This window comes from Rhinatrema bivittatum, chromosome 10 (assembly GCF_901001135.1).
Source record: "Rhinatrema bivittatum chromosome 10, aRhiBiv1.1, whole genome shotgun sequence".
NCBI classification, from domain to species: domain Eukaryota; kingdom Metazoa; phylum Chordata; class Amphibia; order Gymnophiona; family Rhinatrematidae; genus Rhinatrema; species Rhinatrema bivittatum.
Genome location: NC_042624.1, coordinates 87,168,503 through 87,187,854, shown reverse-complemented (window position 1 = coordinate 87,187,854; position 19,352 = coordinate 87,168,503). Strand labels below are relative to the sequence as shown.

General features: G+C 42.2%; 1 protein-coding gene across 5 annotated transcripts in view; it reads right to left on the bottom strand.

Moving 5' to 3' along the window:
* TTLL7 (tubulin tyrosine ligase like 7) overlaps positions 1 to 19,352 on the bottom strand; it is a 291,830-nt gene that overhangs the window by 151,206 nt on the left and 121,272 nt on the right. For all 5 annotated transcript variants that reach the window (XM_029618375.1, XM_029618378.1, XM_029618377.1 and 2 more), the window contains exons 9-10: positions 15,844 to 16,008; positions 14,644 to 14,802 (exon numbers count right to left, since the gene is read on the bottom strand). In XM_029618375.1, coding sequence (XP_029474235.1) covers positions 14,644 to 14,802; positions 15,844 to 16,008 — 324 coding nt within the window. The remainder of the gene's footprint in view (positions 1 to 14,643; positions 14,803 to 15,843; positions 16,009 to 19,352) is intronic.

The window sequence follows — 19,352 nt, the reverse complement described above, 5'->3', positions numbered from 1 at the left end:
AGTTTTAATCTGTTGTGCTTTCATCACCTTCATCTGTATCCTATGCTGTATCTTTTCCATTCTGGAATGCTTACCTCCAGAACAGCTGTGGGATATTTTTTCTATAAATTGATGAGAGTCAGGGGCCAGGAGGGGAGTGTGTGTGTGTGGGGGGAAGAAGTGGAGACTACCTTGTATCTTATGGTTCCTCCAGGGATTGGTGACCCTATATGTGTATGCCTTCATAGAAAAATAACATTAAGTTATTGCAATATGTTAGCATGGATTATGGCAAATATAAATAGATATCCTATGTCTTATAGTACAATGCTTTCCTAATATATCCTGATTCTACAGCAGGACATCTGTGATGTTCCGTTGAATTTCACATGCCATATAGTAATGTCTTCAGACCATGTAACTTTGGGTGTAGCCTTAGTGTACGTGTTATAAATAATTGTTATGACAGAACTATATATATTTTATTTATTTATTTTTATTTAAAATCTTTTCTATACTGTCGTTTGGTCAAGCACCATCACAACGGTTTACACAGAGGCACATATATTTAATGTTCCACTTGGGAAATGCTATCTTACAAAGTGCCAATATAGTTTAGGTTACATGTTTCAATAATACCATCCATATGAAAGGTGACTAAGGTGAAAGGTGAAAGGTTTTGTAAAGTCTGTCTCTTACCATGATAAAAATCTTGATTCATGTCCTTGGATAGTCTCTTTAGCAATGGTGTGGTGACTGACCATCTCCTCCATTGGGATTTGTTGCATCAGAAGGGGTGACTCTCACCTCTGATGTCTCTGGCATATCGCCTTTACCCAACTACCTTACAGTCCACTTGTGATCTCATATTTATCCATTTGGTTTGACTTCCTCCATTCCAGTACTATTGACAGTATTCTGGATTTCGTGCCAGATCTGTTGCTTACTAGCATTGTTAGTGACCATACAGTTCTCCCCATAGAGCTGTGAGAAATGCAAGGCCACCTCAAAGCAAGACCATCACTTTCTTGGAATGAAAGTTCAGTTTGTGTGGATGTTTGTCCTTTCTGCGGTTGGGTTGATGCCTGCCAATTCCATACAGCCTGAAGGATGTAATAATTTTCAAAAAGGCACTCAGTGCCTGACTAGCTAGCCAAAAGTTTACCAGCTAAGGGTCATTTATTAAATCGCGTTAGGGACTTAATACCCATGATAATCCCATAACACATACGATAAATAACGCATTGTGAGAAGTGTATGCAAATTTTGAAAATATAGTCGAAGGGGAAGAGTTTATCAAAATGAGGGGTGTTTAACATTGCATGTGATAGCTTAATGCTGGAAATAACTACATCTTTTTTCATGGTTTAATGCTGTGTGATATGCCCAAATCGTGATTTGCAATATTTAATTTATTGCAAATCCCATTTCGGGCAGGAAATAGGAGAGGGGAGAGGAGTGGAGTACAGAGAGAGAGAGAGCCTTTGGGGTGGCAGACATATTAGTCAACTATTTATACCATTGTAGGAGGGTCAACTAGTAACTAGTGAACTAGCAACTAGGTAGAGTGTGCATCAAGCCAGGGTGAGAGTACATTGTACAAATCTCATCTTTGTATCCCTTTCCTCACTCCAAATCACATCAAAGATTCACTGTTGTGTACTGTGCTGTTTGTACCTCTGACTGTGCATGTAAAACTGGCCCCAAACCCAAGACTACCACCAAAACCTCATCTCGAATTACTAGTTGACCCTCCTATACTGGTATAAATAGTTGATATGAGCACTTTATAATAAGTCTCTCTCGCTCCCTCCCTCCTTCTCTCTCTCTGGCACTAATCATGCAAAATTTATAGCAAAATGATGAATCTAGGCCTAAGTTAGGCTGATTTTCAGCCAGACTTAACTGGCTAGGATTTTGGCTGAAAATCACCCTAAATCTAGCTGACCAAAAGTTAGCTGGCTCAATTTAGGACTTCCACTTAGGCGGCCCATTTTAGCCACGTTAACCTAGCTGGCTAGTGCTGAAAATCTGTGCTAGCTAAGACTTCTTTCCATCACAATCATGTTTCCAGGACTGCCCATTTCTTTGCTGGCTAAATTTAACTGCTCTGTGGGGTGAAATTTTCAACCTGTAGGTCCTAGCCAGCTAAATCCTTCATTGGCTGGCTAGGTCCCACTGAAAACTACTTAGCTACTAGAATCAACAGGTCATTCTTAAGAGGCTGAGGTCCCTGTAAGTTGCTTTTTCTCCCTGAAAGTGGAGTCTTAGGTATCATGAACTCTACCTCCTGGTGCTGTCATTCTGCAAAAGATGAAGGTGTGGGATGTGTGCATTTAGCTCTTATGTTTAGTCAGTATTCTGTTGTCAATAAAGTATTAGTTCATTGATAAAATTCAGCTGATTTGTAAATCAAGCTAGAACTGAGGATGTTTTTAGGTCTGCTGCATGGTATATAATCTTCTTTTTGTAATGCCCTTATTAATCAGTCCTTGTGAAATACCCAAATAAGTTTCTATGGCTTTGTGCTCAATTATCTAATAAAGTAGTTTCTTTCCCAATTGTACATTTCTCTTAATTAGTTATCTATTTCTCTTCAAGTCTACAAACATATTAGACTTGATTTTGGCCCTAATTCTTCTTTGTAGGCTTTTATAATAGTAGCTTCAGAATGCTGTGCTTTCCCTATTACTTCTTATGGAGCTGAGCTGCATAAGTAGTTTAGAGCATATTTACATAAGACTGTAAGTTGACTGAAGTGTGGGCAACAATTTTTGGCTTCTTATCTTTACTTCATGGTGATACCAAGTTATGAAAATGCACAGTGGGCTTCGTTCCTCAGTTTCAGATGTTGGTAATGTTAGCAAAGTGACTCTTTATATCGGGAATGAGATAATGAGACTCAAACATATTGCAAACAAGCTGATAATGTATTAGGTCATTCTCCGCAGGTTCTGTCTAAGTGTGGTTTATCTAACTTTCCTGAGATATGCAGTGTCTTTGATTCACATTTTTAAATATAGAATGTGATTAGTTTTATTCTAAATTCAACAAATAACATTATGAATTTGGGTGAATTGACCCCTGAAACTATAACAGAAAATGATTACACCAGGGCTCTGCATATTCAATATAAAAGAATTAAAAATGGGTCAGTGCAAATGAAGGCACCTGGCACCATTGCCCAATGGGGGTCAGTTTTGATTTCAGCTGGAAGCTCAAAGGAGCAGGAAAAAATTGCTGAGCTAAATAAAGAAAAAATAAATGTGTCAAATATATCAAAGGACCCTAAAGAGATCTAAACAGGCGAAGCAATTAGGGACCAAGAAAATGTGGCAGAAAGATGAGAATTATTCCCAACTGGATTGGGTGCCATTAGCCAGATTAAAAAGAACTTCCAGATGCATCTGAATATCTAACACCTTACAAACTCCAGAAAGAAGCTCTCTTTGGCATACTGCAAAAATTAAGAAGGGCATTGGCAGGAAATTTGAGAGACTGAGATCATACTCAGCATACCCTACCTTATGGCTGAGGTTAATTGCTATCAAACAGACCGATACAGTAAAAGTCGCGGGAGAGCACCCGCTCTCCCAGTGCGCGCACACAGGCCACTCTCCTGTGCGCGCGATTCAGTATTCAAATGAGGGCCCGCGGTAAAAAGAGGCGGCTGTCAAAAAAGACAGCCTGAAAATATGCACAAAATCAACCTATTTAGAGACATTACTCTTAGTAAACTTTTTACTGAAGCCACTACAAACAAAACAAGAGGACATCCTTTAAGATTAAGGGCCGGATTTATTAAAGCTTTCCTCCTATTCTGTGTCTACTACTACTACTTGATATAGCACTGTACAAAGGGGAAAAAAATTAGTGAATTTGGCCCTAAAGTGGGAATAGATTTCACCATCTTTGAAGGGAGGGATTTTTTACTCAGAGAGTAGTAAAACTATGAAACAGCAAAAATAGTCCTGGCTACAACTGGATAACTAGCAGAGCCACATGGTGGCTTAATATGGACCTCCTGATTTTTATGTTATTTTTATTTAATTTATCATGTATTTACTGTTATTTATGTAATACCATTATATATTTTAATTGCTATTGTACATTGCCTTGATTTTAAAGTAGAAAAGCAATTAATTAAATCAAACAAACTAACTTAGGTTCTGACTTATAGCCAGCTAAGTAGTGCTATCTGAAAATTCAGCCACACTAACCAGCTTCCACTTAGCTGGCTGTTTATTCAGCTAAATAATTAACCAGCTAACAGGGAGATGCATCAAGTCGCGTTAGTGCTCCAATGTGTGTTATATCGTGTATATTGTGTGATATACATAATATTCTGCATCTTCCCACCCAGATCCCCTCCTCTATTACAATGACCTTTTTTTGCATGTGATTTGCATGCATGAATAATGAAAATGCATGCAAAGAAGGTCATGCATAGGCAATCTTATGCAAATATTTTACCATGGCTGACTGAGAAGGTGATCAGCTGCAATAAAATACCTACACCTCTTGGAAAAGCAGTAAACATGAGGCGGGAGGCCTGGGACCCTAATGCGGATCCTGAGGTTCCTGTCTCACATTTAAAGAAGCAGCAAACACCCACCAAGAAAGATCCCAGCAAAGAGGGGAGATTAAACCGGGGTCAGTGCTGACACTCGGCTCAACCTGGGGCCACTGACTCCCCCCATGGTATAAAAATGAAAAAAAAAAATGCGCAAGAGCTGCAATGGTCCCGGGCCCCCCCAATCCATCAAATACCAAAGTAGTCCTGCCCCCCCCTTCCCATCCCTCCCCTAGTCCATCAAATAAAACTGTTGTTCCAGCCCCCATCCCTTCCTATCCCCAGCTCCTCCCCAAGAGGTTAAGTAGAATAGGAGGGTCCCAGGCCCCGCCCCACCTTCAGTCACCCTCCCCCCACCCTGACTCCCCTCCAGCACCCTACCCCTGAACCTTAAAGAGGATCCTACAAAAGGGCCAGGTGCACCCTCGCACCCAGCTCAGTTGGCGGCATTTTCCAAAATGGTGCCGGCCTGACCTTGCACCAGCTAAGTGACTGGGGTAAGGTCCAGGGATCCAATCCCCGGATCTTACCCCAAGGTCAGGTCAGTGCCTTATTCCAAAACGGCGCTTCACTGAGTAGGGTGTGAGAGTGCACCTGTCCCCTACATGGGATCCTTTTTAAGATTTTTGAAGGAGTGCTGGAGGGGAGGATGGCTGAAGAGACTATTTTGGTATTTGATGGACTTGAGGGGAATGGGAAGGGGGGGCCAGGGCTGCTTTGGTATTTGATGGACTGAGGGGGATGGGAAGGGGGGCTGGGAGCGGCTCAACGTTTTTATTTGATAGATTTCAGGGGGCCAGTGCTGTACCCTTGCGGCTACTTTTTTTTATTTTCATTTTAAACTTTGAGGGGAGTTGGGGCCACCTCAAGTAGCAGTCCCAGGTCAGCACCCTCTTCCACTCATCCTCCCCTCTTTGCCGAGATCTTTTTTTTTTTTTTTTTACCAGCGGCCCTGTAAGGCGATGGCGGTCCTGTGAGGTTGGGACTGCCATCACGTTAAAGGGACGATCGCCCGGTTCTTTTATCCTGCAGTGTTTGGTTGCAAGACATAAGAACGCACTATACCGCTGCAATGTTTTTTGGGGGGGAGGGTCCCCACTATCACAATGACACCCTCCCATGATAGTGGGACCCTCTCCCATGAAAGAACATTGCAGCTTAATGGCTCTAGGCCTAAGTTAGGGTTGGGATGGAGGTGTTCCAGGGAGGAGCTACTTATCCTGCTAACTTAGCCAGATAAGTGTCAATTTTCAGTCTTATCAGGGTCAGGTAGCCAGATAAGTCTAGGTCAACTATTTGGCTGTCCTATAGTTAGCCGGCTGAGCCACTGAATATCTTAGCTATGTTAGCTGGATAGGTTTATCTGCATAACTTACTCAGCCAGATAGCGGAAGAGTATTGTTCTCAATATACCCAGCAACCAGAAGCCAATGCAGAGCTTTCAAGGTTGGTGAGAAGTGATTCCTAATCCCATATTACCCTGGATTACCACACAGAGAGAGCTGTTAGGCAATCAGAAAAGGTTGGACTCATTTCTCTTCTTGTATTCCTTCAAGCTAGCCAGCTTGGAATATAAATAAATTCTGTTCTTATGTTCTTAACTAGGAATTCTGTCCAATGAAGGTTTGAAAGATTTGCATATATTTTCCTAAGACTTCACTATGTTTTCATGACATCATTTTCCCTTTTTCTGATTCCTTCATAGGCCATTCTAGCCCATGCCATCTTCTCATAACCCAGGAGGGTAGCATGGGACTGACTTTACAGCTAGTAATCATGCTCCATGTTGGCAGTCACAACTATTAAAAGTGTGGCACAAATATGCCCTACACTAGGGCTTCCCAAACCTATCCTGGTGACTGCTCATATTCACAATGAAAATGTACAAGATACATTTGCAAATGCTGAATACCTGGTATATACAAATGTATCACACGCATATTCATTATGAATTTCCTGAAAATCTGTGGGAGGTCCTGCCTTACACTAAACTAAGATGTATGCTTTGGTGATAGAACCCCATTTTTATTTAAATAAGGCTTAGCATGTCACTTTATAGGTCTTGTAACTCCTTGCCACTTCACCTTCAAGAAAAAGAGACATTCCATTTTTTACATTTTGTGAAAAGAACGGATATAGTTCAAAGCTGATTCTAGGCATCTTTACTTGTACAATGAATATATGTCAGCAACAGATCACTTGTAATCTTACTGAATGTGTCAGTACACAAAATATCTGAGGTGAACAGCTGTAATGTTTTCACAAATAGCCTAACCTAGTATGGGAATGAATGCATCTCCATCTTGGCAGGAATGCAAACAGCCAGGTCACTAATGCAAGTCATAGGCTTTCTATTAAAAATTTCCATCTTGGAAATTGTTGTTGGGTCCCCAGGTTCAAAAATTACATTTTGCTATGAATATGGTTATATACATTTCATAACTAGATGATCATATTTTTACGGATCTGTGCAGTTGTTATCAAGAAAGGTAAATGAATTAATTCTGCTGTATAGTTCATTTTACTGCAAGTTCTTCCCTCATTCCCCACTGAGGGTTTTGGGGGCACATGCCTGAATTAAATCTGAATATCTTGCCTGTAGACTTTCTTTTCTCTACATCTTGAATGCAACAAAACAAAGCATATACAAAAAAAGGGCCTGCATAACATATTTATTTTTATGAAACGATTTCATGTGAGTGAAATTATTTTTTAATCTCTGTGCAACAAGCACAGTTAAAGAGGTGTTCATAAATCCAGATGAATTTGTATATGTCGTGCTGTCTTAGGACAGAGCATCAAAATGTGCACATTTGTCAGTTGTGCCGGCAAGCAAGGCAACACATGACAAAATAATTAATCTAAAACAAAGATGTTTTTCATTGTTGGACCTTTGTAGAGACATCAAACTAGCTGATACTAGCATATACAGTTAGTAGATAATACTGTTAAGTGGACCATAAGCTGAGGATATTTTATTAGCTAAATAAAGAGAAGTATCATATTTTTATTATCAGTAAAACTTCAAACTTATCTTAAATATGTGTGTGTGTGTGTTTTCTGCAGAGCAAGTGATTAATATAACGGCACTTGTCAAATACATAGGTAGGGCCCCACTGGGATCTCTACAAAGATATGGCCTTATAGTAGAGTCATGCACTTAGAGAGGGAGAGAGGAATGTACCATATCTTTTACAACACCCCCCACATGAGGCTGCTGTGAATGGCTGATCCTCCTGATATAAAAGCAGATGCCCCCTAGTGGTTTGTGTGGATTTTGCTTTTGAGAAGGAAGAAGCTTTTCTGTTCATTTCCTGTTAATTTGTAAGCTCTGACAACTTATGACTTATTGCAATTGGTAATCATACCCATCCACAGGAAAGGCCATACACTGGACTTAGTTTTTGGTTCAATGGAGGTCTATAGCTGTCTGTGAGTGGAGATAAAGAAGTGTTATAGTCAGAGGTAATAAAAATGGGGTGGGTAGCTTTTGTAAAAAAAAAAAAAAAAGGCTGAATTTTTTTTTTCGGACTGGAACAAATTGCAACTTGATTTTAGAAAAGGTAAAATAGAAGAGTTAATGGATAGATGGAATTCTTCTATTACACAGGTATTAGATAAGATGACTCCGGAGAGAAAAAGGGGGAAGAACAGCGAAGCCTCTGGCTTTTTGGTTAACTCCTGAGCTGCATGTTCAGCATCAGGAGGTTAGAAAACTAAAAAAAAAAGAAATGTGTTAAGTCCAGGGTTTTGGGAAGATAAAGCAGAGTTGCTTACCCTTAACAGGTAACTATTCTCGGAGGACAGCAGGATGTTAGTCCTCACACATGTGTGATATCATCAGATGGAGACCCATTGTGGAAAACTTTGACTAGGCATACTGAGCATACCCAGCATGCCCTATACCACGCGTCCAGTCTTATAACATAGAATTATAATTAAAACAAAAAAAAGGAGAAACCCAACTTTGCAGGGTGGTGGGCAGGTTCATGAGGACTAACATCCTGCTGTCCTCGGAGAACACCTGTTACAGGTAAGCAACTCTGTTTTCTCCAAAGACAAGCAGGATGGTAGCCTTCACACATGGTTGAATCCCTAGATACAGGCTGCTCCCCAACACAAAAAGGGACCAACTGACACCCAACCAGTTGTCAGCAGGCACAACAACAACGGTGCTGTTGGTAAGAGAGGGGAGAGAAGACCTGAACCTAAACAAAGGCTCTAGGTGGGGAGAGTTGGTTTCTACGCCTCATACAGGTTCCAATGGCAAACTAGCCAAAACTATTGTTGTGTTGGCTATCCCTATCCAGATAATAGTGTGATGTGAATGTGTGGAGAGAACTCCTCATCGCAGCCTTGCAAATCCCCTCCACGGAAACTGCTCACAAATAGGCCACCAATGCTGCCATGGCTCTGACAGAATGAGCCTTGAAATTTCCCCCAAGATGCAGTCCTGCCTGGGCATAACAGAAGGAGATGCAATCTGCTAGCCAATTGGATAGTGTCTATTTGGCAACGGCAATGCCCAACCTATTTGAATGAAAAGACTAGGTGAACTGTCTACGGGTTTCTGTCCACTCCAGGTAGAAGGCTAAGGCTCACTTGCAGTCCAGACTGTGTAGGGCTTGTTCACCTTGGTGCAAATGGGGCCTAGGAAAGAATGTTGGTAGGATGATGTATTGGTTAACATGGAAGTCCATCACCATCTTAGGCAAGAACTTAGGGTGGGTACGCAAGACCATCCTGTCATGATAAAACTTAGTATAAGGTGGATAAGTCACTAAGGCCTGGAGCTTGCTGACCCTGTGTGCTGAGGTGACCTCCACCAAAAGTATAACCTTCCAGGTCAGGTACTTCAGGGCAAAGGTGAGCAGTGGCTAAAACAGAGCTTTCATCAGCTGAGCTAACACCATGTTGAGGTCCCAGGATACAGTGGGAGGCCTTAGGGATGACTTCAATTGAAGCAGGCCCCGCATGAATCATACAACTACACCTTGGTGGTATGTGCCAACTGCACTGAGATGAACTCTAACAGAGTTGGTTTTCAAGTCAGCTTCCGATAGGTGTAGAAGGTAATCAAGCGGTTTTTGTGGGGGGCAGGAGAATGGATCTAGGGCCTTCTGCTCACACCAAATGGAAAAACTCCTCCACTTCAGTCCATAGAACTTTCTAGTGGAAGGCTTACTAGAAGCCACCAGGACCCAAGACACAATCTCTGAGAGATGAACAGTTGCAGAATTAACCTCTCAACATCCAGGCTGTGAGCAACAGGGCCTGGAGATTGGGATGCTGCAACCTGCCTTGGTCTTGTGTGATGAGATCTGATGAAGTTGATGCAAACGAGGGAGCAGAGGATAGTACTTTTTTTGGTGAAAGAAAGACTTCCTCTGTCCCAGTCTCAACAGACTCATAGAAGAGGAGGACAAGTCTGAAGTGCTGGCGGAGAATTGTTGGAGGGTTTCATGGTGGTCCCTGAGCTGAGCCACCGCATCCCTCACCCTATCTCCGAAGATATTCTCCCAGTACGCAGCACATCAGCGAGTCATTCTTGTACCTCTGGTTGGAGATCCAAGGTCCACAGCCATGCCATTCTGCTGGCACCGATTCCCCCTGCAGAGACCCTTGATGTGCTCGGACCTCAGGTTTTCCGCACTCCAGGCCCTTATGTACCAGTGACATGAAGGTGTTCTGCTGCTATTGAGGCAGCTGCTCGGCCCACCTCCTGCACCTGCTTCCAGATGATCCACAAATATGGGCTCATGCAAAGCTGGTAGGAAGCAATGTAGGCAATAAGCATGACTCCTTGAAAGATTTTCTTTCCAAGAGCGTCGATCACTCTGTAATCCTTCCCTGGGGTGCCGAGGAATGAGTCTGAGACTGCTTGGCACTCTTGAGAACAAATTTGATCATCACCAACTGGTGAGGCAGCTGACACTTATGGAATCTGGGAGCCTTTTGGATGAGGTAAACCCCATAGGCCTTCTTATTCACAGGAGGCACTATAAGGGGGTGTTCCCATATCCTAAGCAGCAGCTCTTTAAGGATCTTGTGTACCAGGACCACCACAATCTCCTTAGGAGGCTCCATGAACTAAAGGATCTCAAGCATTTTGTGCCTGGCATCCTCCTCCATCAGCAACTGAAATGGGATGGCTTCCGCTTTCGCTCTCACAAACCCTGAGTAGGTTAAATCCTCAGGCGGGGACTTCCTTTGCTCTTCTGGAGGAGAAGTGTTTGAAGGGAGACCCTCAGAGCCCTTGGAGGAGGACTCCCAGGGGTCATAGAGACCCTCATCCTCACTGTAAGTCACAGGGATGGAGCTCTAGGTGCTCGACATTCATCAGAAGTGCAGGTACTGGCAAAGCTGGACATGGCGCTACAGGCCTCGGTGTCTCTGCTGACCTAAGTGGAGCTTCCTCGGAGGAGGAACCAGCAATGACCATCTTATAGGTAGAGGGAGGCATCGGTGTCTCGCTGGGCACTAATGCCGACCCGGGAACCGACACCAGCTGGGTCGGTAATGCACCGATGAGCATGTTGAGCTTCTCCAATAGGGGTTCCGGGGAGGACAGTGCTGGCTCCAGTGCTGTTGGTGCCACAGGACCAATGCCCTGCAGTGCCCATTCCACTGCCATCTGGACTCAGTGCACCAGAAATTCCTTGTATGTTGCCGATGCCAACACCAACTGGGAGGAAGGACAAGTGGCCAGATCTTCTTCGAACCTGCGTGATAGATCAGTGACTGGCAACAGGACCTGTGGAGACCATTGTGGACCCCCAGCACTGATGGAGGACTGGCACTCCTCACCACAGGGTTGCTTAGGGAGGAATCCCGGCATGAACATGTGCGTTCCCGTGCCCAGCACCGTGCATCAACAGAGACCCACACCGATGCTTATTTGGCTTCCCTAAATACTCAGATTGGTCCTTCCCCAGTGCAAAGGCCAGAAATAAGGAACCTGACATTCTTGACCTAGAGGAGATCGACAGTGATCAGTCTCCGGTGCCCCTATACACCGGTGGCACCGATGGAACCAACGGTCCCACCGATGTCCTTGGTGCGGTGTCCATCTTTGCGGCTCCAAGGTCCATCAATGCTGATGCTGCTGATGCAGAGATGGATGGATCAATCTTCTTTGGGCTGAAGAGCTTCTCCATCTTGTCGAGTCAAAGTCGATGTTCCTTTGGGGTCATCTGTGCACATAAGCAGCAACCCCGGTTATTATGCGATGCCCCCAGGCAGAGGACACATATTTCATGAGAGTCCATTATGGACATGGTCCTCCGGCATCAGGAGCATCACCAAAAACTGGACATGGTCATAACATCACCCATGTGTGAGGACTAACATCCTGCTTGTCCTCGGAGAAGGGAGAATTACTCATGCAGGACAAAGAGAAGGAGATAGGTTAGGTCTGGAAAAGTTTTATCCAGTGAGGTTAAAGGAGTTGAGAGGGACATTACTCGATCCTTGTCCATCTTTTATAATTACATCCCTTCCTGATTACATGCTGCAAGGATTACTGCAGATTCTGAATATCTTTCTATGTGAAGGCCCATTTTATTTTCTTTGTATATTTTCATATGTTGACACCACCCTAGGCAGGTCTGGTATCTGAGTGAGCAGTAGACAAGAAATTAGAAATAAATTCCTTGCCGCCTGAACTACGCATTGAGACCTCTACGCCTAAATTTAAAAAAAAACTTAAAACGTGGCTTTTCCAACAAGCTTACTCCCTTGCCCCCCCTCCCACTCATAAAAAATCTCCAACAGCAAGCGAGTAACAAGTCGAATAGTGAATCTGTTACCCCCCCCCACCCCGTCAATTGAGTAAGAATGCTTAAAAAAAAAAAATGTACATTGCAGTTATGTTATTATATTTTGTTCTATTATAGTTTTTCTTTTTATTTATTTATTTTTAAATTACCTGTTTTTGCCATTCAGCTTTATCTATAGTTACTGCTTACTATTTTTTGCTCATGATACGCCTTATTTTATTCATAGTGTAATTAGTTTAGTTATTATGTCCTCGAATGTTACCTGTAAGGGCCCCGCCCAAAAGTTATTTGTTCTGATGTAAACCGATGCGATGTGTGAACGGCTATCGGTATAGAAGAGACTTTAAATAATTAAATAAAATAAATAAATTATAAAAGTAAGACCATGAGCCTTAAGGTAAAGAGCCCTAGAAGAAGTAAGGAGGTTTTTAAATCTTAAACTCATACCCAGTTAGTAATAGATTTACTCCTAAGTGATTTTTGAGAATCTTTTCTGAGAATCTGATTTTGTTTAAGAAGGAAATTTTCAGCCACTGTTCCTCCCCAGTTTCAGTAAGAGAGGAGTTGTTTATTCAGGTTTTTCCCTAATCCAGGGGATCGAATTGTTCAACCAGCAAGTGAAAGAGAAGACATGGATACCCAACTGATTCTAAAATCTGAGAGAAAAAAAAGAAGTGAGTCACCCACCAGGTGCTCATCAGCTACTCGCTGCGAAGGTGCCCATCCAGTACCAGAGAAAAGAGAAGAGACAAGAGTGGAGAATTCCAGGAGGAGCTATAGATCCCAGGTATTTCAAGGGGAGCTTTTAAGGGAAAATGGATATCTATAGTCCAAGTTGTCTAAGGAAGCTTTATATTCAATTCATGGCTAAAGAAGGGACCCTATGGGATAGACCAAAGAATCACCATTTTACCTAGACATAGTCACAGGTTTACAGATTTGTATACCTACATGTATATTCTAAGGGAGACTGGTGGAACATGCCATTTTTTATGTTTGAGCAATTTCCTCAGTAAAGTTATATTGGAACACCAGTACTGTGTCTAACCTCATTACTGGCATTTAAGGGACAGATAACTTAATGCCTAGGGCCCATCAGGTAATCCTCTCTCCCCCTCCCTGCCCACAGACGGAGGACCCTGCACCAGGTAAGAGAGATAAAGGAGGTTGTAGAAACATAGATTTACCCCCAGTATTTAAAGTGTACTACTGAGGAGTCCCCTAGTGCAGGGGCTACACATAGATAAAGTTTCATGTACGCAGTCCTTCTTAGGCATCTAAATATATTACTGCATTAAGTGGAAGAGCAATTTAATTTTCAAAAGTCATTTACCTAGGTAAATAGGCTGTCTGAAAATTGCCCAGCCTGAATGCGAGTGAAGGTATATGTGTTACTCCACAACTAGCCATTCACCCAGGTGATTGCAGGGGGAGCAGTCAGGGGAGACAAGAACCTCCATAGTTTTGCATTTTCACAAGGAAATGCAAATCTCTGCTGGTACTTCTTCCTTCGGCAATTTTCAAAAGGAAAGCATGAGTGTTTTTCCCCCTTGAAAACTGGTACAAAGCCTGTGGGTGAAAAGACCGGCAGATTTGGCATCATAACGCATGATTTGGAAAATTGCCTCCTTATAGTACTGTACTCTGATAAACAATGATATCGAGTTTCTTTCGCTAAACTTCAAACTCAAAGCACAACTATTTTTTTTATAATATCTTACCCTCTAAAATTCAATGAGCAGACTGTATGAAGAAAGAGAAGCAAATGGGATAGTCAGAACTGGAAACATTTGAAAATTGTCCCTATAATGTTTTGTATATGTGGGCACGTTATCTTTCAACACGTCCACATGTGCACTAAAAAAGGCTGGCTGAGTACCAAATAACGCTGTGCTCAGTGTGCAGGTGAAGTACATAGGCCCCTTGTTTGCTACTGTACATTTACCAAGGGAGAAGCAGCAGAATGAGCTCATGGAATACATCAATCAACAAATATTGTTCAAAAGTAATAGTCTATATCGCAGGAGGCAAAGTTCAAAGTGAGTAAGGGCTGCTACTGTATTTCTGGTGAAAGATTCTGTAGCTGAACAGACTGGATTTTATCAAAAATACCAAATTGTCAGTAGGTGAAACTAAATTTATTATCCCAAAAATATAATGCTTCCAGCATACTGCCAGGATTGGGATCCCATGTGATTAAATAACGTTTCCTACAATGTCAAATTACATTCAATGCAATTATCAGAGCAGAAATAAATATTACATCTTTTTAGATTTGTTTTCAGAAAGATGGCATTGTAAAAACTGCCTTACCTCAAGAAGCCATGGTTTAAGTTTTTTGTCCAAAATAATATCAAAACCCAAAACTTCAAAGCAGACACTTTCACTTCCTACAGGTTGCCCAGGTCTGCACATACGGTAGGCATGAAGAACATGTGGCTCTGCTACTATCATAGTCTTCACTACTAATTCCTATGAGAAAATATGAAAAAAAATGAAGCTGAACAGCAAAGCATGATGCCAGAATATTTCAAAGCATAAAAAATTGCATTCTATATTTTCATACTAGCTTTTACCTTGCTTTTAGTTAGATTGAAATGGTGTACTCTATAACTGGATATTTCAGCTCTTTATATTTCTCCCTCAGATTGATTTTTCTGCTTTTCTTTCCACTTCTCCACACCTACTAGGGTCCTATCCCAATCTCCCCTTTCCCTAGCCCAGGTGTCTATTGAAAGGTCTCTCTAAGGAATCTTGGTCTACATCCATGTCTCATACCAAGATACCACTGGAACCACATACTCGTGCTTCTGCTCTGAACCAGTTATAAACTCTTGAAATCTTTTATCACTGAGAGGTAAATGGTGCAGCTTTGGCCAGTATTTTCAACCCAGGCAATTATGAGTCTCAAAACAGGACCTTCTGTATAATATCAAATTGTAGCCCTTTATTTATCAGTCTTCTCTTCCCTTTCATTAAAAAAAAAAAAAAAAAGACAAGGTCATAATAATCTAGTCTAGTGTTTTGCAACCCTCTCCTGGAGGCACACCCAACCATCCATAATAAATATGCATGAGATAAATTTGCATACACTGGAGACCGAGGGTATGCAAATCTATCCGTGCATATTCATTGTAGCAATCCTGAAAACCCGACTGGTTAGGTGTGCCTCCATGAGAAGGCTGGAAAACACTGATCCAGTCAGACAATCTTTCCATGTCACATTATCATTACTGCAGTAGTTAGATATTTATGGGATTTTTCTCTGCACTATGTTTTCTAACCTGGAAGATTCCTATACTACTGACTGCTTTGCTAACCATGGATTGTATTAACAAAAGTTGCCTATGGTTTCAAATTGTAATATATACTTTGTGATTATTGGAAGGCAGAGAGGCGACACATGCTCTATAGTCACAGTGTTGAATCAAGGCCTGGAGATCAAACTTGCCATCAGTGATCTAAACCAGCATCTGAGATGAAGACAGAATAGTTCATAAATTGGCTCCCTACTGAAATATCGGTCCAGAATTTGCTGACATCATGATCATTCATCCGTAGGAACTCAGTAAACCACCGAATGGAGCGTTTGCTGCCTTTATCTTCTGTTTCAACCCGTTCAAAGTTCTCATTATGCTTATTGACAGAGTAGTTGGTCAGGTGCATATACAGCTGGCTCTACAATAGAGAAAGATAGGAAGCGTCTCCAGTACTAGCATTCAGAGTACCACAGAAGCAGAACAATCAAGCACCATCATAGGAGAGAACTCTGCATTCGCTGTCCAAATTTATAATGTAAGAATTTATTTCCTATTTACTGAGGTAAACAGTGAATAACATAACCATCATTATGGTACTAGAGAATTCAGTATTTTGATTAGTTGATGACAGCTGCTCTGCAGATATGAGCTGTCAATTTTCATTTAAGCGATAACTACATGGCAGAGGAGCATGTACATAGCCATTAACATATCCCATGATGCTGTTAAAATTAACTGCCACAGGCTACACTGGTTCACATGCCAGGGAAAATGTTTTAACTAGGTGGCTCTCTCCATCTGTCCCATTCTGGTTGGAAGAGTGATTTCTTTCTTCCCTTATCTCTTTATTTATGTAACCGCCTCCTACTGAGTTTTAGGCCCAGAATAAAATTGTTGTTTATACGAATAAATAGATCTGCCTCATGCGCATAAGGGTATCATCCTCTTATTTCACAGCTAGCCTCAAAACTGTATATTAGAGCCGTGAAATTGGAATTGGGTAGGTAAACAAAATGATGAAAACTGGTTTTCCACTGACCTGCTATTACTCATTCCATTTTAAAATACAGCCCACCTTACTGAAAACATCTGATTGAACAAGAACACCGTACGATCATGGGTGTAATTTCAGTGATGTGCATTAAATGCTCTTTATGAAAAACAAGCAGTCTAAAAAGCAAACAAAAGTTGACAATGTCTTTTCCCTGGCACTAGTGTAAATAGCAAAAGCATAACACTTTGACAGCAACTTTCAAAAAGCTGCGCAGGTGCACATGTGTGTGCGTTTGCCGGATCACGCCCAGGGACGTGGCCATTTTATAACATTTGCGCGTATATGTGCGCATGGTTTTAAACTGACTGAACGCATGCACATGTGCATGTAATTTTAAGTAGGCGGGCGCCTAGGTGCGCAAATGCCACTTCTACCGCGTAAGTGGAGGGAATTTTAGTATACACGAGCGCTGACGCAATTAACAGTTTGCTCAGGCCTCCCTTTTACCATGTTAACCCTGACCTTTAAAACTCCACTCCCCACTTTACTTTTGTTTTTTGACTTGCACACCAGCCATAGCAGAAGTAAAATTACGTGTCAGGGGACCACGGTGCGCACTTGTGCACATATGTACGCACTGGTTTCATTGAGAAATCCAGGAACACCCGGGCCCCACCCAGATCACACCATGCCCCGCCCCTTTTGAGAAAAACATTTGTGTGCATAGTGGGAGACCCGCGCGTACGCAGACATATTATAAAATCCACGAAGTGCGTGCCAACCCAACTTGTGCATGTAGCTCCCGATTTTGGTGCGCTTCGGGCTTCTAATTCATTACAGAGATAATTTTCACAAGGATCTACATGTGTAAAACTGGATTTTAAGCACATAAATGCACTTTATGATGGTAACTTTCAAACCGGTGTGCAGGCGCAGTTTGCAGGCGTGTGTGATGCTCGTCAAGATACAAGGCCATTTTATAACTTGCACACACGTTGTAAAATAGCCTGGCCGCGCGCACACATTCGCCCAATTTTAAGTGAGCACGGGCTAGCCATGTAAATCCCAATTCTACCAGATCAGTCAGAATATTTTAAAACCAGCACGCGTCCATGCCATTGCCAGTTTCAGAAGTTTGGCCATGAGCTCGCTCAGTTAAGAGGAAGGTCCTCCAAACCCCAATGGTTTGATAGCCTGCACTGCCCCCAGTTATCCCAGACCCCTTAAACCCAGAAGAAATGGCTAATTTCTTTTATTTTTTAATTTACACCTCCTCCAAAGCAAAAGTAAAATTACGCCGCAGTGGACCTGGGCCTGCACCCAGGCACATAAGTATTTACATGCACATCTCTTGGCCCAGACCACACCTCTTTTTGAATCAAAGTCAGATGTGCGCGCAGCGGGAGATACGCACGCATCTGTGTGCCCATGAGAATTTCATTAATGAAAATTCCCTGTCATTAACCATATAGTACTTAATGTTTATTTGTTACCGGATACTATTGGCACCCTTTCTGTAAAGTACGATCCATTCTTTGCTATACGTGCCCTATTGTAAACCGTTATGATGGTAAATAACTTAATGACAGTATAGAAAAACTTTTAAATAAATAAATAAATAAATAAATAAATAAATAAATAAATAAATAATAATGAGTCTGACTTGTGCACGCATCTCCTGATTTTGTGCACCCCATGCTTTTAAAATTTACCTTTTGTGCATAATTGGCTTTTGAAAATTGCTACTTTTACGTGAGTAACTTTGAAAGTTCAGTCCATAGGGCCGAACTGGCAAAAGGTTTTAAGGTGAATTTTAAAAGCCCGACAGGCACCGAAATTAGGGGATGCGTGAATATGTCGAGCTCGTACGTGCCGAGTAGATTTTAAAAGCCACCTGGATACTCGCATAAATGTCGCTGCGTGCACATATCAGAACTTCTCAAAAAGGGGTGAGGTGTGGGCATGGGTGCTACATGGGCGTTTCGGGAATTTAACCAGAAATATGCATGTCAATACTTGTATTATCCAGCGTGCACCGCGGCCCCCCCGAAACGTAACTTTACTTCTGCTATGGATAATATAAAGAAAGCTTGGCAGATCAGCGAGGTTTTAAGGGTCAGTGCTAGCTGGGGGGAAGGAAAGCTATTAAACTAGAGGGGCTTGGAAGACCTCTCTCTTAACTGGGTGAAATGGGGAGGAACTGGTAAAATAGGTAATGGTGTAGATGCACGTCCCTTTTAAAATTTCCCCACTTACACGGTAAAAGCAGCTTTTGCATGCACAGCCGCATGTCCACTTAAAACCAGCGTGCAGACACACATGTGCGCACACTTGTCAGCCCATACCCAGGGTCGTGGCTGTTTTATTACATAGGTGCATCTATGCATCCATGTTATAAAATAGCCTGGCCACACACACAAGTGCACTCAGTTTTAAGTGGATGTGCACCCGTGCACGCAAAAGCTGCTCTAACCACATTCGTGGAGAAGTTTTAAAATGGACATGCGCCAACGCTATTGCCTGTTTTACCAGTATGTTCCCAGTTCACTCAATTACGAGATAGGTCTTCCAAACCCCTCTAGTTTAATAGCCTTTTTTCTCCCCTTTTAGTCCCAACCCTTAAAACTCCGCCATGCAAAGAAGTAGTTATGCAGCAGGGAGCCTCGGCACGCCTGCCTCGGATCGCATAAGTATTTACCTGCAAATTTCTGTTTAAAGTTCCAAAACGCCCATGTACTACACATGCCCTGCCCTGACCACACCCACTC